At 36.4% G+C, this 23,566-nt stretch overlaps 1 protein-coding gene and 2 non-coding genes across 3 annotated transcripts in view; 2 read left to right on the top strand and 1 right to left on the bottom strand.

Annotated features, from left to right (window-relative positions):
- LOC150046089 (uncharacterized) overlaps positions 1-21,186 on the bottom strand; it is a 132,100-nt gene extending 110,914 nt beyond the window's left edge. The window contains exons 1-3 of the mRNA XM_090319156.1: positions 20,774-21,186; positions 13,883-13,944; positions 1,444-1,514 (exon numbers count right to left, since the gene is read on the bottom strand). Of these exons, the coding sequence (XP_090175282.1) occupies positions 1,444-1,514; positions 13,883-13,944; positions 20,774-21,021 (381 nt within the window). The 5' untranslated portion in view covers positions 21,022-21,186. The remainder of the gene's footprint in view (positions 1-1,443; positions 1,515-13,882; positions 13,945-20,773) is intronic.
- LOC150046091 (U6 spliceosomal RNA) lies at positions 16,373-16,478 on the top strand. Its single transcript, XR_016532768.1, has one exon. It is a non-coding gene; the product is annotated as a U6 spliceosomal RNA (small nuclear RNA).
- LOC150046090 (small nucleolar RNA SNORA40) lies at positions 16,821-16,946 on the top strand. Its single transcript, XR_016532773.1, has one exon. It is a non-coding gene; the product is annotated as a small nucleolar RNA SNORA40 (small nucleolar RNA).
- Positions 21,187-23,566: the final 2,380 nt, after the last annotated feature.

Genomic DNA, 23,566 nt, shown 5'->3' with positions numbered 1-23,566 from the left:
TACAGGTTGATCTGCCCAGGTTGTGTTGGCAGGCAAGAGAAAAGGTTCGGAAACAGTGGGAATGGGGGCTGTGTGGACTTCCTGTGGTATTGGCAGGAGCAACTGTTTGCCATTGGGGATCATATGGGGCTTGAAGTTTGCAAGAGCATCTCAATGATATTCCCAGCAAATTTGGCTGGGTTTGGATAGTTTACTTAGAGCAGCAGGAGTCCACACTCCACATCTTTTTTTTTTTTTTTTTTGCTTGTTTTTTTCTTTGTCTGTGCAAGGAGTTAAGACCTTTTTGGCAAAAGTGTTTATCTGTTTAGAGGGCTTATGAAGTGGGATTCTTGGTAGAAAGTGTACCCTCAGACCCTAAATCTCTCTTACATTTTGTCAGTGGTGGGGCTTGAACTCTGAGCATGGATGCTCTCCCTGAGCGCTTCAGCTCAAAGGTAGTGCTTTAACACATTGGACCACAGCATCACTTCCGATTTTCTGGTGGTTAATTGGAGATAAGTGTCTCATGGACTTTCATATCCTGGCTGGATTTGAACCACAATACGCAGATCTTAGCCTCCTGAGTAGCTAGAATTACAGACCAAAGCTACCAGCACCGGCTTTCAAAGATGTCTTTGTCTTTTCCTTCATTTTCGTTCTCGCTCTTTCTTTCTTTTTTTCCTTCTTTCTTTCTTTTTGGTTTCTTCTTTTGGTTTCAAAATTGTACTGTGAATTTCATGTATGTTTGTATTTACTCTACTACCAAGAAATACCATTAATCCCAAGTCAAAGTTTTTAAAATATCAACTTTGAAATATGAAAATTCTTCCCATTTCCACATTCTAAAAATTAATATAAACAAAGAGGGGAAAGATTGAAGGCAGAGGAAGGGACATCATTTAATAACACTTACTTATCTTCTTGATTTAAATATATTAAGAAGTAATTGTTTGTACCCAAGCATGAGAAATCCTGTTCGAAAAAGCTTTATTCTCTTACTAGGCATAGGTGATTCTTTGATCCTATTTCTCCCTGAAATGTAACAGGGACCACATGTACCAATTTGTGCTTTGAATTTGATATTACTGATTGATAATAGGGAAGTTCAAATACAGAGGCTCTGGGAACAGTCATCCATTAATACGAATCAAGCTCAGTGGTCATCATTATTATATTATTATTAAAATAAGCTGGTTAGTTGTGGCCCTCAAAGTTGTTCTCTTGGTCAGGATTATACAAGTAGTAGCAATGCCAATATTCAATGTTTTTCAATTCCCAAGATAATATTTAAAATTGCAACTTTTTTAGATTCAGTGTTTCAACTTTTATGACTGGTTAATTTTTTAATTTGCCCTGTCAATATTACATTGTAAAGATATTGAAAGATATTTTTTGCTCTATATTATATTGTTGAAGCAAAGAAAACTTTATTGAGCCAGAAATATAAAATAAATGTGGACACACCTCCAACTGGTCATTGTTACTGTTATCAAGACTGGTCTTGTCATCCTCTGAATTCAGTTCTAACTCTGGTTCTGAGAAAAAATACAAATGTTAGGCTAAAGCAGAAGTACTTATACTAGTTAGAAAAGATTAATCATATTGTTGAAAATAGAAAATGCCTAATGATATTAAGAAGATATTACTGCTATTTTAAAAATTATAAATTAAATAAGGAAAATCTTCATTTTAATATTCTCTTTATAAATGTGTTTAATTTATCCAAAACTTCAACAAGCACCTCATGAAATCCTATGCATGGTATATTTTATATAAGTTTATTGGTTTATTTGAAATAAGGAAGGGAAGGGGGAAACAAGATGATTGGGAAGGGGTATGGAGAGGGAAAGGGGAACAAAAACATGAGAAGGGGTATCAGGAGTTGAGAAGTAATATACACTCATTACCTAACGAATGCAACTGGAACCCCTCTATACATTATCCTGACAATAAAAAGTAAGTTAAAAAAAACAGTTGCACATAAACATTTCAAAGCTCATCAAATTTATTCACACAACTAAATAAAACCTTGAAAATCCCAATTGTGAAACCATAGCATTGTCGTCTTCTCACTCATGGTTATAAGGAATTTTGAGGGGAGGCTTGAGGCTTTTTTTCCTGTAGGAAAGCTAAATTGCTCCATTCTATATCTTGAATCATTGCTACCATTTTCCTTCCTATAAACTCTTTACCCTTCTTTTATTACCACACCTAAATTTGTTAATACAAGTTCTAATCCCTGATTAATGTTATCTCATTCAGTTCACACTTCTGCCTCAATTTGTCTGGGTTGAGGTTGATTTTCTTGTTAAAAAAGATGCATCCATGTCGCAAGAACGTGCACTCTCAGACTTCACTCTTCTTTCCTTGTGACACTCACTTTCTGCATCTACTATATGTCAATCTTCTGGATAGGGTTGGGATTCTGTCTTTGGATGCCCAACTTGAGAAAAAATTGTCAAATATGATTACTTGACATTATTATGACATTCATCTTATACCCACAAAGGAAACATTAATTTGCAGACAAAAGATGTGTCTTGACTCAAAAGTTCCATCACTGGTGAAGAATTGGCCATGTAAATAGAAGAGCATCCTGCCAATCCAAGTCATCCAGTAATGAGTGAAAAATGGATGCTCACTTAGCCATGGATTCCTCAAATGTCAGGTGACAGAAAATGACCAAGAATGTTTTTCACTCACCTGTACACTAAACCTACGGGAACAAGAAAACATTATAAACATTAAAAGCTAATTTCTCCTCTTACCCATCTTGTCTTTTAGATGAATTCTCTGTGTTATGCATTTTACTGATGTTTCCTTTGACTCTCTTGGACCATGAAGAAAATGTCTGCTAGTTTTCTGAAGCATTTCCAAGATCACTCCTTATTTTCATTCGTTATAGACTTAAAAAACTTCCTGGTAAAAAAGTCTGTCCAAAAAATGTGGGCATAAGTGGGTTCAGCCAAGGTCCAGGGAACCCAGAAAATATGATGCTTCAAGGTGCTAAAGTTGGCTGTGGTGATGCCTGTGCAGAATAGATTCCAGGACTGATGCTAGGCCATGCAAGGTTTCAGCAGGACCAGGTGGTTATCAACAATAGGAGGAGAGACCTGAGGAGGCCTGCTTTGGGGGTGGGTGGCATCTCTATAATATATGGAGTCATTTAATGAACAGGCCCTTTTTTTAGATTGTATTTTTCAAATTTATTTTTGTTTGCCCAGCATGGTGTCTCATGTCTGTAATCCTAGCTCCTCAGGAGGCTGAGATCTGAGAATCAAGGTTCAAAGACAGCTCGGGCACAAAAGGACCTGAGACTATTATCTCCAGTTAACTTCTAGAAAACAGGAAGTAGGGCTTGGCTGAAGGGTAAGGTGGTAGCCTTGAGCTGAAGAGCTCAGGGACATGTGCTCAGGCCTACTTCAAGCCCTATGAACCCCCCTGCCGACACACAAACAAGTGTGTGGTTTTGTGTGTGTGTGTGTGTGTGTGTGTGTGTGTGTGTGTGTGTGTGTGTGTTTGATATCCCATGATAGTACTTGCTTTGGGAATCTATATTTGTGTTTGAGAAGTGCCATTGATCAGGGGCTAACCCACTCTGTATATTTAAGTCAGTTCAGACTGACATCTCCCAGGATTCCTTTCTGTTTTTCTGTTTTGTGGTTTGGGTCCTTTTTTTTGTGTACTGGAGCTTTTTGTTTTGTTTTGTTTTTGGTGTGTGTACTGCACTATACTGTAAAAGGCACTTTAACAGAGATTTTAGGGGCAAAGTTTTTCATCTTTAGGACAAGAAGAGAACAACAATGCTGGGCTGTTTAGGTGGGCAGTCCATATTCAGACCTTTGGACTATTTTCCTTCAAATTCCCCCAAAACAAAACCAGACTGTGACCTGAGAGCAGAGTATTAAGGACAAGAACACACACACATACACACACACTCACACACACACCCAGAGAGAGAGAGAGAGAGAGAGAGAGAGAGAGAGAGAGAGAGAGAGGGAAAAGGATTTAAGTTCAGTGAGAGGTGGGTGGGAAAAAGGGAGAAGGTTTTCTTTTTAAAAATAATGCTGCTTAGAACATTTGTTTGTTATTGTTCCCCCCTTCTAGTGCTTTATTGAGCACAATCTTTAATAAACAAACCAATACCCTATTTTTCTCCCCTCTCTGTCCAGTCCCTGGGTTAAGTATGTTTCCCTCCCCCCTCACACCTCCTACTTGTAACACTCCTCTCCTCTCCCCTTCAGCAGTACCCCATATTCTTTTGGGGAAAGCCCCAGTAGAGAGAGCTCTGTTTGAGGGTGCCCTTTGGCCTTTTCCCCTTAGATTCTCTCTTTCCTATTGTACTCTTCCTTATTCCCCTTGTTTTCTGTTCTTAGGAAAATTCTCAAGTGAATTTTACTAATGTGGGGGACTGAAGCCAATACTAAAAGCTATCCAGGACTTTTTTTTAAGTTTTGTGGTTTTTTTTCTTTCTTTTCTTCTCTCTTACATCATAAAATATTTTGTGTAACCTCCATTAAATTTGGTACAAAACTACTTGCCACAGGTGTGGTATCAGAAAAATAAAAGACAATATTTCTTAACAACAAAATAACAAAAAACAAAAATGTATATTTTTTTAACATTATTCCTCTAAATATTTTTAATTTACACATGTTCCAATTTTCATGTCTCCTGGCACGATCAAGACCTACAGAAGAGAGGAAGATGTATCTGGCCTGTTCCTAGAATTGTGGATGATGCATACATAGCTCTCCTCTGCTCCACTCTGTTGATACAGGTATTTCTTTAAGTCTTTCTCTTTCTAGCAACATCCATATGGTTTCTCCCATCAACTTTATAGAATTAGCCTGTCTAGTAAGTCACAAAGTAGCTCATGCTCTGTTTCTCTGGAGATGCCACAAAAGTCTATGAATTCCCTATTGACTTCTAAGGAATTAAACTCCTCTCCCATGATGTCATGTTCCTGCCAATGTTCCTCTCTGGCAGAGTTGTTCCATCATCTGCCCTGAAGAAAAAGCTCCTTGTAATTCTCCCTTGTTCTTCCAAATAGCAAGTGGTCCTTGTGGGAAGGAAAGGGAGGGGAAACTGGGTTAGGGAGAAACGAGGAAATTGAAGGAAATGATGGTATCATTCACAAGGAAAATGTTTATGTAACCCCTCTGTAAAACATCTTAACAATAACAATAAAATTATATTTAAAAAAGGCAAATTGCCCCTAGTCTGACTCCACAATGAGGGCCCAACTCTCACGCCTTAAAACAAGGAAATTACCAGCTTGTTTCAATGCATTCTGTTTGTTCTGTGCTTATATGGTACATGTAATATGGCTTATACAGTTAGGAGTCCTAGAGGAAGAAAAAAAATGTGTTCACGGATTTTATGAGAAAGGAATGTGATGATGGCAAGGCCAGCCATACTTCATCAAATGTTCCTCATGGTCAACTCCATAGTGATCATCTCTGCAATCACAAAGTCTGTGCCATATTGTTAACCTCTAGGAATATTGCTATGAAAAAGAAAAAAAATCTACTGGAGGAGATTCTAAACTATCTAAATACTTGATTGCAGACTCCATATGAGAATGACAGTAAATCTCCTAGCAGAAACCTTAAAAGGCAAAAGAGCATAGAATGGATACATTTCTAAACATGAAACAAAAATAACTGCTTTTTTGGGGAGGGGTCATGGGGCTTGAACTTGTCCTTGGCATTGTCCCTGAGCTCTTCAGCTCAAGGCAACCACCCTACCCTTCAGCCAAGCCCCACTTCCCATTTTCTAAAGGTTAATTGTAGATAAGAGTCTCAGGTCCTTTTGTGCCAGAGCTGGCTTTGAACCTTGATCCTCAGATCTCAGCTTCCTGAGTAGCTAGGATTACAGGTGTGATCACTGCACCAGGCAATAACTGACTTCTATATCCTCCAAAGTTTCCTTTCAAATCAAAGGTGAACTCAAGAAGCCAATTCATGAAACTTAAGATAGTATTGCAGAAATTACTTAAGGGAATGTTACACAAAGAAGAAGGAAAATGCAAGCTATTGGAACTCAAGATAGGAAATTTCTCCTTAGGAAGACTCCATAAAAAGTGTAACAGTAAAATTAACAAGAAAAAATCTATTAGATACTTCCCAATAATACCATTAAATGTAGATGGATATTAATCTCTAATAAAAAGATATAGGTTTGCTGAGTGATTAAAAAATGAGAACTAGAGATATCGGTGGAAGATGGCAGCGGTTCAGTGTGTCTTTCTGAGCTCGTGCCAAGATACCAGTTTTGGTATCATAGAGGAAAGTTCATACCCAAAGATTGATCCTAAGTAAGCTTTAGCACCACAGAGATCTCAGTCAGAGAAGAGAAAGGCAGGAAACCAGCACAAGAATACAGTGTGGAGTGGCACTAGCCACTTGGAGCTGCGGTGGAGACAAAGCCTCTCTCCCGAACCTGAGCAGACAGCACTTCTTGGTGGTGCAGACCTGCTGGCTCCAGACAGAGCCAGACAGAGCCTGCACAAGACCAGAGCCATCACCTGGCCATCGCACAGACCTGCCAGTGTCAAGGAACCAGAGAATCCAGCAATTTGTGAGTACCTCCGTGGACGATTCCACTTTTGCTCCCAGAACGGCATTGGGAAAGAATCCACTCCTTCACCAACCGAGAGCAGGGTCATCTTGACTGCTGGCAAAGACCCAGCCAAACCAACTGGAGCCTGAAAAGTGCTGGCAGCACCATCATTCAAAAGGGTAAAGGATTTCCCAGAGGCAGCTTAGCTGGACATCCGCACCAGGCACTAGCAGAAGTTCCTCCCCCTGAGAGGAGCTGCAGTCCTGGTAAAGGAAGACACTCATGACTCCACTGTTTGTTTTTTTTTTCTGCCCAATCAAGCAAACTAATCAGAAAAACCACGAAGTCAAATCGTAAGAGAAAAAGACTTTTTGAAGGGTTTGGATCACGAATTTAGTGGAGATACAAGTTTCCTATCCTGATCCCCCAACTGACCAAAAAAAAAAAGACAAAAAGAAAACAACTGAAAAATACCCTTTTGTTTCTTTCTTTTTGTTTTTTTGCTGTTTTGCTTTTTTTCTTTTTCTACCCTTCTTCATTTGCATTTTTATGTGTTCTTATTTTTTTGCCATTTTTCCTCCAACTTTTTTTTTTAATTTTATGATACTTGCCTTATTTTTTTTTGCCCGCTTTTCTTCTGTCATTGTGGTCATTCCTAGAAACGTAGTGAAAGCACTTGGTTGTATCTAGATACAAACGATATTTATATTGATACAGTCACCTGCTTTTTAATCTCTTGGTTCTAAACCCTAGTATTTCTTGTCTAAGAACTCACAATTTTGTGGGACCTCCCTCCTCCACCTTTTTTGTTTTTGTTTTTGTTTTGGTTTATTTCTACATTTAAAATTTTTTATCATTGAACTCTCCTATATATACCTTCCAATTTTCTCTATATATTCTTCTTAATTCTCTTATTTTCAAAAGTTTTATCTTATTTTTTCTAAATTTTTACTCAACTGTTTTACCTTTCTATCACCTTAGGTTGGTTATCTTTACACTATCCCTTTCCTTCATTACTATATTAATCTTACACTCCTAAATTAATCTTTTCTTACCTCCTCTCTTGTCTTTCATACTATTTTTCTATCTCTGGTCCTCTGTTCACTCTTCAACTTTTATAATGCATGGATCTACACTTGATGGTTGTTGAGCAATACTGTATATCTAGGTCTTCAATTATACTATACGAACAGAGGGACTTAAATACAATAGAGATTAGATTGAGGGTTTTATTTTTTGGTCATAAAACAGTGATCAGTGGTGGTATTAGATTTGTCTGTAAGTGCACAAAAAGAACAAATTGTGAACATCTATAGTCTGACCAGCTAAAAAGGTCTAGGTTGGTTATAACTTAAAAATTGTAATCTTGTGTAGTATTAATCTTGCTCCTGTTTTCAAATGGGCAGAACAAGATACTCAAGAAAAATGGCACATCAATGAATAGCATCTCTCACATAATATAAACAGGCAAAGGAGCAGTCAATGGCAAAATTAGAAGAGAGTCCTCTAAATGCTATGCAAATGCAATTGATAAACATGATTAATGAAAAATTTGAAAACATACAGAAAGGGATACATGAGGAAGCCATATCTAAACGAGATGAAACCATAAACAAGGTGATATGTGAGTGAAAGAAGCCATAAAGGAGGCCATAATAAAGGATTTACAAAGAAAAATGGATGAATTCATACAATCCACAAACAAAAAGATGACTGAACTCCAGAAAACATCCAACGAGATTAAAGCTGCTGAGCTAACCACTCAAGTGAAAATCAAGGAGTTAAAGAAGTCCATACATGATGTAAAACAAGAGATGCAAGACATCAAAAATCAGCAATTAGAAGATAGGGAGATGAAGTCGAAAGTTTTGATAGCAGGTTAGACAATGCAGAAGAGAGAATTTCCAGGGTTGAAGATTGAGTCAAACCAAATGTAGGAAATACGAGAGAAAGCTTCCGGAGGTCCAAGATACAATTAGGAAGCCTGATTTAAGGCTAATTGGTATTGAGGAGGGCCTGCAGAAAGAGGTCAATGGCATTAGATATATACTTCAGGGAATCGTCTCAGAAAACTTCTCAAATATACAAAAGGGCAGGCAATCCAGATTCAAGAAGCTTTTAGAACCCCAAACAGATCTGACCAGAAAAGGACATCCCACCCCCACATCATAATCCATACAGGATCAATAGAGACCAAAGAAAGGATCTTAAAAGCAGCCAGGGAGAAGAGAATAATCACCTTCAAAGGAAAACCAATCAGAATAACCTCAGATTTCTCAGCAAAGACCATGCAAGCAAGAAGAGATTGGAAGGATATATGTCATGCCCTTAAGACAAATTACTAAAAACCAAGAATACTGTACCCAGCTAAGCTCTCATTCAAAACTGAGGGAACAATAAAAACCTACCATTCCAAGGAAAAGTTGCAAAATTACATAGCAACCAAACCAGCATTAGAGAAAATTATCAAAGGTGTTCTACACATTGAAAACCAATGCAAATATGGTACTGACAGAGAAATGGCACCTAAAACTCATACCAGCTAATTACAGCAAAACTGTCAAGCCACAGGCCCCAATATAAGCTTTTAAAAATGGCAGGAACTAGTAAATATTTATTCGATCATAACTCTCGATATCAATGGACTTAACTCTCCAATTAAACGGCATAGACTGTCTAGTTGGATCAAAAAGCAAGATCCATCGTTCTGCTCTTCAAGAGACACATCTTCCCTTACAAAATAAACATTTTTTGAAAGTGAGAGGTTGGAGTAAAGCTTATCCCCATAAACAGGATGGAGTTGCCATCGTCATATCAGATAAAAGAGACTTCAAGATTTCTCCTCCAGGAGGACATAACTATCCTAATATCTACACACCTAATCCTGGAGCATCGAATTTTATCAAGCAAACTTTATTTTTCACTAAAACCACACATAGATCCAAAACAGTGATTTTCGGTGACTTTTACACACCACTCTCACCTATGAACAGATCAACCAGGCAAAAACTCAACAGAGAAATCTCAGAATTGAACAACTATATTGACCAAGTAGATCTAACAGATATCTGTAGATTATTCCACAGAGCAACATCACAATATATGTTTTTTTTAACAGCACATGGAACTTTTTCCAAAATAGACCACATTTTATGGCATAAAACAAACCTGTGCAGATTCAGAAACACAAATTATTCCCTGTATTCTCTCAGATTATAAGGGCATCAGATTGGAACTGAACACCAATCTCCACCAACGAAAACTCTGTAACTCATGGAGATTGAACAACACTTTGTTGAATCACCAATGGGTCATGGAGGAGATCAGAACAGAAATTGAATAGCTTATGAAATTTAACAAAAAGGAGCACACAAAATCCCAGCTCCTTTGGGACACAGCCCAAGGCAGTACTCAGAGGAAAATTTATAGCTCTGAGTGCTTACATTAACAAATTGGAAAAATCTCAAACCAACAATTTAATGTCACACATTAAGCTCTATCAAAAAGAACAACTAATCCTAGTAGAAGGAAGCAAATCATTAAAATCCAAGCAGAATTAAAGGAGTCCAAAAAAACTATAGAAAGAATCGCCAAAACAAGGAGTTGGTTCTTTGAAAAAATTAACCAAATTGACAGACCCTTAGCAAATCTTATCAAAGAGGAAGGAAGCACTCCCAAATAAACAAAATCACAGATGAGAATGGTAATATTATGACAGAAATTACCAAGATCCAAAGCATCATGAGGGAATACTTTTCAAAACTTCATGCCAACCAATTTGAGAATCTAGAAGAAATGGATAAATTTCTAGCTAATATTAACATACCTACACTGAACCAAGAAGAACTAATCCAACTAAACAGACCTATTTCAAGCACTGAATTAGAAATGACAATAAGAGACTTTTCATCCAAGAAAAGCCCAAGGCCAGATGGATTCACAGCTGAATTCTCTAAGGTCTTCAAAGCAGAGCTCACACCAATATTCCTCAAGCTCTTCAATGAAATTGAAAAAGAAGGCTCTTTGCCAAACTCACTCTATGAAGCCACTATAACCCTCATCCCAAAAGCAGACAGAGATTCATCAAAGAAAGAGAACTATAGACCCATTTCTGGATGAATATTGATGCAAAACTTCTCAACAAAATACTGGACAACCATATATCTTGTGGATATAATGTAACCCTTCTATTTATTACAATAAATAATATATGAAAAACACCAAAAAATGTTGGAAATAGGAAAGGAAGATTTAATTTCTTTTTGTGGATTATTAGACCTACATTTACGATACCCTAAGACCTCAAGAAAACTCTCCTATAACAGATAAACACAGTACTCTAGCAATATAGTAAATCAAAATAGAAATTAGTAGCTTTGCTCTGGGAGATAACATGCTGAGAATAAAAGGAAAACACAGAATCACTGAAAGAAGAGAGCAAAGAATAAACTTATCAGCCTTTTTTGGTGAAAAATATAAAATATTGAAGCCGGGTGCAGTGACTTACGCCTGTAATCCTAACTTCTAAGGAGGCTGAGATCTGAGGATCAAGGTTCAAAGCCATCCTGAGCAGAACAGGACCTGAGACTCTTATGTCCAATTAACTTCTAGAAAACAGGAAGTGGGGCTTGGCTCAAGGATAGGGCAGTAACCTTGAGCTGAAGAGCTCAGGGACAGCTCTCAGGCTAAATTCAAGCCCCATGACCCACAAAAAGAAAGAAAGAAAGAAAGAAAGAAAGAAAGAAAGAAAGAAAGAAAGAAAGAAAGAAAGAAAGAAAGGAAGGAAGAAAGAAAGAAAGAAGGAAAATACTGAGGAACAAAAATGAAGACAATATTACAGTATTAAAAGTTCTCTCATATGTATGAATCAGTATAATATGGTTATTGGCATATTATCAAAATAAGTACATATTCAGTGCGATCCCTACTGAAATTCCACTGTATTTTTCACTGAAATTGAGGAAAATAATCCTGAAATTTATACAAAATAATAAAATGTTCCAAATGAAAACGAATTCTGACCAAAATTAACTATGTTGCAGGTACCAAAATGTAAGGTTACGCATTATTCTACAGTGACATAGTAGCAAACACAGCCTCATAGAAACCATGCTCAGAGACCCGTGATGCCTACTAGATGACCCAGAAATAAAGCCATGCAGCTACATTGGTTTATTTTCAGAAAATAATGCTCATCAATGAAATTAGCAAAAACATATGCTGTAAATAAAAAAAATGTCCTCTTCAAGAAATGATTGCTTGGAAAATTGAAGATCCACATGTACAAAACTAGATCCTTAGCCAGGCACAGTGGCTCATGCCTATAATCCCACCTACTCAGGAGGCTCAGATCTGAGAATCATGGTTCAAAGCCAGCCCAGGCACTAAAGTTCATGAGACTTTAGTCTCAGAAAACCAGAAGTGGCACTTCAAGGGGTAGGATGGTATCCTTGAGCTGAAGAACTCAGGGACAGCACTCAGGCCCAGAATTCAAGTCTCACAACCAAGAAAAAAAAGGACTAGATTCTCTAGATCCTTAATTTTCACCTTGTACAAAATTCAATTCAAAATTAAAAATAGCATCTGAAACTTTGAAAATACTATGAGAAAACCTAGAGAGCACACTTGAAAATATAGGTATACACATACATATTATACATATGTATCCAAACATTACAAAAATATTAGCAAGTTTGGCCTGATGATACTATATATCTATATCTATATCTATATATATATGCAATGAAGTATAAATTGAAAGAAGAAATAATGAAATGAGTAAATGCTCAGGTGGATTAAAGTGATAGCTCTAAGTACTTAACATCTTCAATCATGTGAGAAATGCAAATCAAACCAACACTGACATTCCCTTTTATCCCAGTCAAAATAGCTATACAAATCAGACACTGGTGGTGCACACCTGTAATCCTAATTACTTAGGAAGCTGAGATCTGAGGAACATAGTTCAGAGCAATCTAGGCAAGAAAGTTGGTGAGAATCTTATCCCCAATTAACTGGAATAAAACCAGAAATAGTACTGTGTTTCAAAGTGCTATCATACTTTAGCAAAAGAGCTCAAGGATAGTGCCTGAACCCTGAGTTCAAGACCTATGACTGACAAAAAAATGTCTAACAATTGCAAATGAAGTGTTGGAAAGGAGGAAAGGAGAATAAGGAACATTTATATATTGACACTGTTTCTGTGGTATTAGTTCAGGCATTATGAAAATGAAGAGGGACATTCCTCAAAAAAAAGTAAGAGTTGAACTGCCATGAAATTTTTCTGTTACCATTTTCAGTATAGGAAGCCTAAAAACAGCATATGATTGAGATACCTACAACATCCATGTTAATCTCAACTTATTATATACACTCAATGGAATATTGTTTAGGCACAAGAAAAATGAAATAATGTCATTTTTAGGGAACTGGTGCAACATGATAAGTAAAATAAATGTGAATCTAGATTTCATGATGGAGACCAGTAAGAGGGAAGAAAAGGTTTATGTCAAGGTAATGCTAGGGTGAATACAGTCAAAGTATAAGTTTGTATGAAAGTGCAGTGATAAAGCACATTAAAATGTAAAATGTATAAAGCATCACAACAGAAAGAAGATTACTGTCTAAACTCAAGTATTTAAAGATACATAGGAAGATGACTTTAATTATATGCTTATATAAGAAACAATAAAATGATCAAATATTTTATCTAAGTGACACAAATAACCTTTGAGTGAAATATAGGTTCCTTAAATAATATTATGTTATTAAACACAATATATTTACTCCAAAATTCAAATATGAACCAACAATTTTAAATTTCTATGATGTAAAGCAAAATTTACAATATACTAATTTTTTTTGCCAGCCCTGGGCTTGAGCTCGGGGCCTGAGCACAGTTCTTGGACTTGCTCAAGGCTAGAGCTCTACCACTTGAGCCTCAGCACCATTTCTGGCTTTTTTCTATGATGTGGTACCGAGGAATTGAACCCCGGGTCTTCGTGCATACTAGGCAAGCACTCTACCACTAGGCCACACTCCTGGCCAACATAGTAATTTTTAAATTAATTTTCTTATTTATATAGAAATAAATATTTAAGATTTCAGGGACCAATATTAAATGGACTAACATTTTTCCTACAGTACTACTACAAATTTTAAATTTATTATTAGTAATTTCTTATGTACTGCTGAAATCCTGGACTATTAGGAGATAAATTTAAAAAATATATTAGCATAATATATACTTGACTTCTTTATTTGGAATCAGACTTTTTATTCTTACTTTTGTAAATTTAAAGTAAGACTACCTTAAATAATCCATTATCAGAAATCTTACCTTGATTCCTGCATGAGGCCTTGTGAAGTTCCTTCTCATATTCTTTTAGCCTTTTCTTACTGCTGTGAATTTTTAAAGTTAGAAATAAAATTACTGTTTTAATATTGATATTAAAGTTACTTACCAAATTTTAGGATTGTTAAGAATATTCACACATACTTTTTTGTTCCCAAGTGCTTCAAAATTGTAGGCTCTAAATCTTTTATTAAAGAAGAAATGATCATGGAAAATGGTTATAAATAAGGGAATAAAGCTCAGTAAATTAATTGGACTAGGATGAAATACTAGAAAGTCTCTTGAATTACAACTCTAAACAAGTTCTAGCTCTACAATACATAGCTATTTGTTCTTGGATAAGTAATGTCTTTTAGGTTAAAAGTCCTGTAAAATTTAATATTTTATACCTGATTTATTATTTTGATTACTCTTTGTTTTATTACTTGTGTCTTGCAATTCGAAGCAAATAAGTTATTCAGCCATTTGTAATTGCTTTTATTAATGTTTTCAATTATATTAATGGAATTATGCTATTCTAAGTGCAGAAAGTAAGTTATATTCATGACCTGGCTTGAACTCTTACTGTTTTGCCTGTAATTACTAGATCACTGATTTAATGATGCCAATCTCTATATTTATCTGTTCTGACAAACCCTTCTTTAATAATATAGAGATTTAACTGTTTCAACACTGAAATCAGAAATTTTTACTTTACTTTTTGAAAATTCTGTTGAATGGCTTCTTTTTGAAGCAGAATTTGAAAATATTTTGGGATTTTATAACCTATAACATTTTGCTACACTGGGTAAGATGGGCCTGGTGCAAAACTAAAACCTTCCCTTTATCACACACATATGATTAATCTCCACTAAAGAAAAAGCTTATTTAACTGAGGCTAATGTTTTAACAATGCTTATTCTGATTAAACAAATGTAAGCATCTGTTCCCCACTAAAGATTTGGTCACCAGCTGGTGAGACTATTGAAAAATGATTAAATGTTGAGGGAATTAATTTCATCAGTATATTAACCAAATTGAACTTTAGAAGATGTTTCGTAGTTGGAGAAATTAGGTCACTGGAGGTAACCACATCTTTGAAGGGTATATCTTTTCCTCCTATTTTTATTCTACCTGACCTCTAAAAAGCAAGTGTGTTACTCTTCTCCTCTATAACATTGTCCTGCTGCCATGCTAATTTGCCTTAGTTCAAGCCCAAAGCAATAAACAAGACAACTTCTGAAACCACAAATTAAAATAAGTCTTTCCTTCTTGAAATTATTTATTTTGGATATTTTGTCACAAAGATGAATTAATGACATAAGATCAGAGAAAATTAGAGAAAAAATAGGGAGAAAAATCAGTCTATACTCAGAGATACTCTAAACTTATGGTCAGCTGTAGATAAATATGGAAATTAGCACCATTATATCAATAGTAAAAGTTTGATTGTATAAAGAAGAAACAGTAAGAATTTAAAGGAATTTAAAGAATTTAAAGTATTAGTTTTCTGTCCATTATGTGATTAATTCGAAAACATGAGACAATTGCCTTATCTAATTTAATTGTAGAACACATTAGTAAAAATTTAGTCACAAATTATTAACTAAATTATTATCTAAATTAAGTCACAAAAGTATTATAAATGTTCTTTATACAACTACTAGTAAAAATGCAACAATAAAACATTAGTTTTTGACAAAAATATTATGTATAGGACTTGCAATAATAAGGAAAGACATTTTAAAGAAAGCAATTTAAATTAAAAGTCATCAAAGAGACAAGATGTACTTTAAAGTCAAGTATTGGGGCCTGGTGCATACCTAAAGCCACAGCTAGTCAGGATATAGCAATCAGGAATATTAAGGTTTGAGGCCAGCATAAGTAGAAATTGTTGAGATCCCACCTCAACAAGAAGGCTGAGTGTGGAGAATTAAAGTCCAGGCCAATTAGGGAGAAAGGGAAAAGTTCTATTTGAAAAATAACTAAAGCATAAAGGATGGAAAATGTGGCTCCAGTGTTAGAATGCCTACCTAGCAAGCATGAGGCCCTGAGTTAAAACCACTACTTCCAAAATAATAGAAAACAACATATAAATAATAAACAATTTTAAAGAAAACAGAAGAGACAGAGGTGAACAAAATCGCATAGTTATTGAAAATTTTATTGTATGTGAAAAACTGAAGTAAAACTCCACATTTGTTTAAGAAAATGAGAGTACTGTGAAACTCCTTTAAGTAATAAAAGGCCACTGAGCCACTAAAATCTGAATATAAATAATTAAACCCAGTTCATATTAAAAGTATTAAAATACATATTGTTGTTTGCATTGATTAACCTGAATAATTGCTTTCCTCCCTAACTGAGCTTTTAGGTGAATACTTTGATTATATTCCAACAAGGTTAGTTAATGTTGATAAAATACCATTATAGTACTCCCAACTTGGATGACTTCACTAATCTAGAACATCATTCAGGTTTAAAAATAACACAAATGTGCTGGTTTCAGCAGCACACATACTACAATTGGAACAATGGAAAGAAAATTTGCATGACCCCTATACAAAATGACACACATATTTGTGAAGCATCATAGATTTTTTTAAAAAAAATTGTACTTATTGATGAAACCTATTGTATACATATTTTCTTCCTTATTTCCAAGAGATGTCTTTACCTATTTATTTTCATTAGAACAAGAAAAGTGGTGGAAAGCTAGCCTGTGTGGGTGAGAAATACATAGCTCCCATATTCTCAACTGACCTACAAATCATATTAGAACCACATACACAGAAGGTAGACAGCAAATAAATTTTAATTTCTCTTCCTTCTCACTTCACACTTGCTTCTGCCTTCACTTTCACGGGGTGTTAACCCATCCATTGGAAATCCCTCCCCACCTGATTTCACTTGTCACTCCAATACCCTTCAAAGCTCATTTCAGAGCACTTGTGTGTCTTCGTTTTATTTGTAGCAAAGCCCTACAGATGGGTGCAAACAGTAAATCCTCTTTGGCAACTCATAACTCATTGTTAAGTATGAGATTTTGGTAAATGTAAGAAGGAATATGGTTTCTACAATAGTTATCAATGTGGGGCTTTGTTAACTACACAAGTTGGTTCTGAGAATAAACAATGTAAAAGCTAAAAAAAAAACCTCATTTCATTTCAAATATTGTTTCCTCAAAACATTCTCTACTTCTATCACAAAATTTTAATGTTATTTGTGGAATGTATTGATAATTCCCATCTCAGTGAGATACTCTTTCCCAGTAAAAGCGCGTATCTATTATCACAATTGATCCAAGGTCTAACACAGAGAAACTATTTCATTTAATTGATATAGTATTCACTGAAAACAAGGATTTCTTAGTCTACATTCAGAAGAAAACTTTCTTTCCCTGAAGTATCATGATGGATAGAAGGATTCTGTGAAACCACTGCAGAAATACTATAAAACTCTGCATTATACATGCAGTGTTAATGAAGTCTCATCAACTTTGCTTAATTTTTAATAGAGAATAATTTAGGTGATAACCATTTATAGTTGAGAAAAGATGGTTTCATCAAAACAGTGTTGAGAGTTATACAATGACATGCATATTTCACCAGTCAAGGCAAAAACTCAAGGAAAGTGCCCAGGACTTGCATTCAAGCCCCAGGACCAGGAAAAAATACAATAAAGACTTAACGCAAAGTGAAGTTCTAAAGATCTTCTCAATTATAAAAATGATTAATGGGGGGCCAGGAGTTTGGCCTAGTGGTTAAAGTGCTTGCCTAGCATGCATGAAGACCCGGGTTCGATTCCTCGGTACCACATACATAGAAAAAAGCCAGAAGTGGTGCTGAGGCTCAAGTGGTAGAGCTCTAGCCTTGATAAAGTCCAAGGACTGTGCTCAGGCCCTGAGCTCAAGCCCAGGACTGGCAAAAAAAATGATTAATGGTAGAGCACAAGCTTTGAGAAAAAGATCTCAGAGACTGTGTCCATGTCCTGAGTTCTATACCCACCAAAATTCAGGCACAGGTGGCTGACACCTATAATCCTATAATCCTCAGCAAGCTAAGATTAAATGATAGTGGCTCAAAAACAGGAAAATCTATGAGACTTTTATTTCCAATAATGACTAATATCCAGAAGTGGAGCTATGATTCAAAGTTGTAGAGCACAAGCCTTGGGTAAAATTGCTCAAGGACAGCACCCAGGACCTGAGTTCAAGCCCCATGACCAAAACAATGCTTGACCTTTCTATTTAACATGGATTCCAACCCTAATTTGAGCATTATTACTTGCCATCTATTTCTTAATAATTCTACTTCCTCTTCTATAAAAATGTTTGAGATAGTAATTATATAAAAAACAATAAATGATATTTCTGTGAAAAATCTATGCAAAGCAGAAGTGGAACTGTGGCTCAAGTGGTAGAGCACTAACTTTGTACACAAAGAGGCTCAGGAACAGCACCCAGGCACTGATTTCAATCTTCTGGATGGGCAAATGAAAAAAAAAGGAAAAGAGGGACCAGGAGTTTGGCCTAGTGGTAGAGTGCTTGCCCAGCATGCACGAAGACCCGGGTTCAATTCCTTGGTACCACATTCTTAGAAAAAGCCAGAAATGGTGCTGAGGCTCAAGTGATACAGTCCTAGCCTTCAGAAAAAATCCAAGGACAGTCCTCAGGCCCTGAGCTCAAGCCCAGGACTGGCAAAAAAAAAAAAGGAAAAGAAAAGAAAGGCTAACATTCTACTATTTTTAGTCACAGATCCACTTGTGGTTTTTCAGTGGTTGGTTACTTGGGGATTTGAAGATTATATTCTCACAGGGACTTTTCTACCCAGGTATGGCTTCAAACTGCAGTCCTCAGATCTCAGGATCCTAAGTAGCTAGGATTACAGAAGTGAGCCACCAGTGCCCAATAATACTTGTTAAATATATTATAATTGTAATTATTATTGGTACAGCAACCACATGCAACATCAAGAATAGAAAATAATATAATTATAACCATTTTAGATGTTTTAAGAACTATTTTTAATAAGTCTAAAATTCTTTGTTTCTTTCTTTCTTTGTTTCTTTTTGTCAATCATGGAACTTGAACTCAGGACCTGGGTGCTGTTCCAGGGCTTTTTCACTCAAGGTTAGTGCTCTACCACTTTGAGACAAAATGCTACTTCAAGGTTTCTGGTGGCTATTTGGAGATGAATCCCACAGATTCTCTTTCCCCTGGCTTTGAACCACTATCTTCAGATCTTGACCTTCTGAGTAGCTGGGATTTCAGGCATGAGTCACCAGTACCTGGCTTTTTTGCATTATTTCTACAGTTTTACTCATGTTGTCAGTACCTTGGTCCTATTACTTCACCTGAGATTTACAGGCATGCACCACCATTCCTCGCTTGTAGGTCTTTGTATTCTCATAATTTAACAATTTTGAGTTTGAATATATGCATAATTCATTACAAATTTTAATTAATTTTAGCATTCATAAGGTACTTTTTTTTGCCAGTGCTGGATTTGAGCTCAGAGCCTAAGCACTGTCCTTGGGCTATCTCAAGTCTAGAGCTCTACCACTTCAGCCTCAGTACCACTTGAGCCTCAGCACCACTTCTGGGTTTTTTCTATGTATGTGGTACTGAGGAATCGAACCTGGGCCTTCGTGCATGCTAGGCAAGCACTCTACCACTAGGCCAAACTCCCAGCCCAGGGAATTCTTATTGTAACTAATCCAGGTTGTTCTTCTCATAATCCAGGTAGCCTCACATTAAATGTAATGTTATTTTCAATAGTCTCATTGCAGCTCTCATCATTTCAGTGACATTTAAAGAAAATGTATTTATTAAAAATGCTAAACCTAGGTCCCGGTGTCACACGCCTATAATCCTAACTACTCAGGAGGCTAAGCTGGGAATCAGAGTCTGAAGCCAGCCTGGGGAGCAAAGTATGTGAATCTCCTATCTCCAATAAACTACCAAAACAGCCGGAAATGTAGTTGTAGCTCAAGTGGTAGAATGTTATCTTGGAGCTTCAGCTCAAGGACTGAACCCAGGCTCTCAAGTCAAGCCTCAGGACCAGCACACATAAACATACAAAAATTACAAGGCCTAACAAGGATAAATAATAACAAAAGTGAAATTGTTGTAATGTTTGCTTCAATTTTCAAGACCGTTAAGCCAAAGGAAACTCAAGCTTCAGTTGAGAAACTTTGGTTCATTTTGCTCAATATTTAGATGTGTAGAATGTTCCAAAATTGGCAATTTCCAATGCTGAATATTAATACAGAATACATTTAAGAATTTTTAAGAAAAGAAATAACAGATTTTATAATCTCCTACTTTCAGAAATGCATTTCTTTGATAGGAGACAGGAAAAATTCAAGTGAATTTGAGTCTTGTTCCTTCTATGTTAAATCTTTCACTTCATTTAATTGGGTAGAGAATCATGAGACTTTTAAGAATAAAAGGGCCAGGATATAGTATGACGCTAAATGAAAGGACCTCCAGAATATAGAAACAAAGCCATATAATGAGTGATTGTTGTCCTTAATATACGGTTATTTCTCATCTCTTTTGCTGTCTCTTAGTTATCTCATATTTTTACAATATTTCACCTTGTTATCTGATATAATATATATGCTTAATTGGTTATTTGAAATTGGATAGGGAAGGGGGGGAATCAAAATGGGGGGAGGAAGGGAGGGAGGAAAATGGGGACCATGGCATGAGAAAGGGTCTCAATGTTTGTGAAGTAATGCACCTTCTATCTGGTGAATATAATGTAACCCTTCTATTAATTATAATAAAAATCAGAGCCCCATTCTGCTCTCCAACCCTCTTCCATCCTGAGAACCAAGTAAGGTAGGGCTCTCCACTCATCTTCCTCACCCCTCCCTCCCAGGCCATTTTACCTGTTTTGCCTGTCTCTATCATTCACATAGTTTTGCTCCAGTGAAAGCATGAGCTCTACTCTTCCTGTGTTACCCGCGCTTGCAGCTGTTTGAAGCTTTTTGAAAGCTGTGTATTCAGCGAGGAAGCTGGATGATTGGTTGCTCTCAGCACTTTCATCCTCGGGCATACAGTCCAAAAAGGTATTCTGATTGCCAGTCGTAGTTCTCGAGGGCATCTGGGTCTTAAATGGTACAAAAAACTTCTTCATGTTTGGGGCTGGTGACCTCACTGGCCTCTCTCCCTCCTCCCACAGTTCTGCTTAAAGCAAGATTTTGAAAAATATGTCCGCACTTTGTACATGAGCCAACCAAGTCTCCATGGCCTCCCAACAGGACAGTTCCCAGTTAGGTACAAGCCAATTGTAATGGTCAACCCGTTGGTACTTGTTGCCAAGTAACGTTGGTAAGCACATGTGCGTGCGTGCGCGTGCATGAGCAGGAGCCCTTCAGGCAGTGGTGACATCTGAGAATCCTGAATGCTCTTCCTTCAGAAACTGCCTGTTCAATCGCTGTACTTCATCAGACCCATGTTCCCTTTGAAAAGGTCCATGTTGTCTGGGAGAGGACCGCAAGGCACCTGGCACTTACTCCCTCAAACCAAAGAATTTCATGGCAGAGATTCTCCTCCTCTCTGGCCTCGTCTTTTCCCTCTTGGCTGGTCATTACCTTATAAAGGTGATGCTGGCACTCGAAAGTGAGACAACCAAGTCTTGCCACATAGCAATCCTTCTGATTAGGAAGCTGGCTATTTAGTGTCTGTCAAGGGGATATAATAACACTTGCCAAGCAAGATGGTAAACAAAAAATGAGCATATGTTCTGTGAACACCACTCTAACAGTAGTGACAACCTGTAGGCAAAGGGTAATCAGGGAGTATGAGCAAGTTCATCCAGTCAAATCTCGGCTTATAAAATATAAATAGGAATTGGATAAGTGTTGGGATCATTTGCTAAAGGCAGACTAGTGCCTGTGGGAAATTGATACATATACACAGCTCTAAAGTGAATCAGAACTTGAGGGTGCCTAAGGCTTAGAAATACTATGAGTTGCTTTACATTTTCTTTTCACAATCTGTAGGTTAAGGTGGTGTCCTTGATAATTAGGAGATGTAGCATCAGAAGGCTGTTTTTGTGATTTTTAATGATTCTGATGCTTGACTACCTTCAGGTCCTGAAGTTGCTCAGTATTGGTCTTCATTTCTAGTAACATTTCTTCACTAAATGGACATCTTCAACAAGGCTGAATGTTTCATAAAACCCTATAGGATCTGTCAATGTATAGGTCTGTGCTGCTTGACAAAGAATATTACTTCCTGCATGGCATAATTGAATTTAATCATGAGGGAATATCTAAGAAGCCCAATCTGTTGAAAACGCTATTAAATAACTTCTCTACACTACTTTAAAACATAAATGCCATGGGTCCAAGTGTTTGGCTAGTGGCAAAGTGCTTGCCTATCATGCACAAAAACTTGGGTTCAATTCCTCAGTACAATATACATAGAAAAAAGTTGGAAGTGGTGATCTGGCTCAAGTGGTAGAGCTCTAGCCTTGAAGAGGCTCAAGGATTGTGCTAAGGCCCTGAGTTCAAGCCACAGGACTGGCAAAAAAAAAACCACAAGAACTCTTCCAGATTAAATGAAACTAAAGAAGCAAGACCATCAGACAGAATTAAGGTGTACTGAAATTTTTCCCATGTTGGGTTTTTTTTGGTTGTACAATAGATGATTAAAATAATTGGCAGGATTATAATATATTTCTATATTTGATATTAATATTGGCTCAATTTCAATTGCCTGATTTTGAAATTTATAGCCATTTTAGATCATTCATCATCACAGGAACTACAAGTATTCAGAAACAAACATAATGTTTTCAACTCACAGAGGGTTTAGAGAAGAAAAACTGTATTTATATAATTATATTTGTATCAAAAAGGATGAGAAAAGGGGTCAAAGCTCATAGAGTTAAATGTTAACATATGAGAATGGTATCCAATGTACTTTTTTAAATGAGCTGGAACAAACAAAAATATTTTTTAAAAATCCCCAAATTTAGAAAATGTTATTAACAAATCATAGCTCACCAGATAAAATGAAACTTTAACCATTCATGTAAATGTTTAAACTGAAATGATATAGGACAGATATTTTACACTGTTTCAAGTTACTTCCTCTAAAACACTACAATATTATTTTAAGTTGAAAAAATTATAGGATCCCAATACATACCCATATTAACAAAATCAAAAAATGAAAACAAAAAGTATACGTAATATGACCAAGATTCACTAGGAACAAAAATCAGAGAATTACTTCTGAAATAATCCTGCCAAAGCATATGATTTTATACTGATCATAAAAATCCAACTGAGGGACATTGTGTACAAATTTAACCTGAAAAGATTCACAGTCAATGAAAATCTAGAGGGAAAGGAATATTAAGAACACAACACAGGCAGGACCTGGTGGTTCCTGCTTGTATTTCTAGCTACTCAGATAGCTGAGATCTGAGGATCATGGTTGGAGGCCAGACAGTAGGAAAGTCTGTGAGACTCTTAGCTCCAATTAACCACTAGGAAACTGGAGGTGGTACTGTGGCTTAAAGTGGTAGAGCAGGAGCCTTGAGTGAAAAAGCCCAGGGACATTGACCAAGATCTCAAGCCTCACAACCAACACAACATAAAAAAGAGCACATCTGTGAAATCCGTGGTTTGAATGGAATCCTCTATCTATAAAGTGCCCAAGTAGCAAGA

The sequence above is a fragment of the Megascapheus bottae genome, chromosome 26, assembly GCF_031878675.1.
Source record: "Megascapheus bottae isolate mThoBot1 chromosome 26, mThoBot2.hap1, whole genome shotgun sequence".
NCBI classification, from domain to species: Eukaryota; Metazoa; Chordata; class Mammalia; order Rodentia; family Geomyidae; genus Megascapheus; species Megascapheus bottae.
This window is presented reverse-complemented; position numbering and strand designations above follow the sequence as displayed.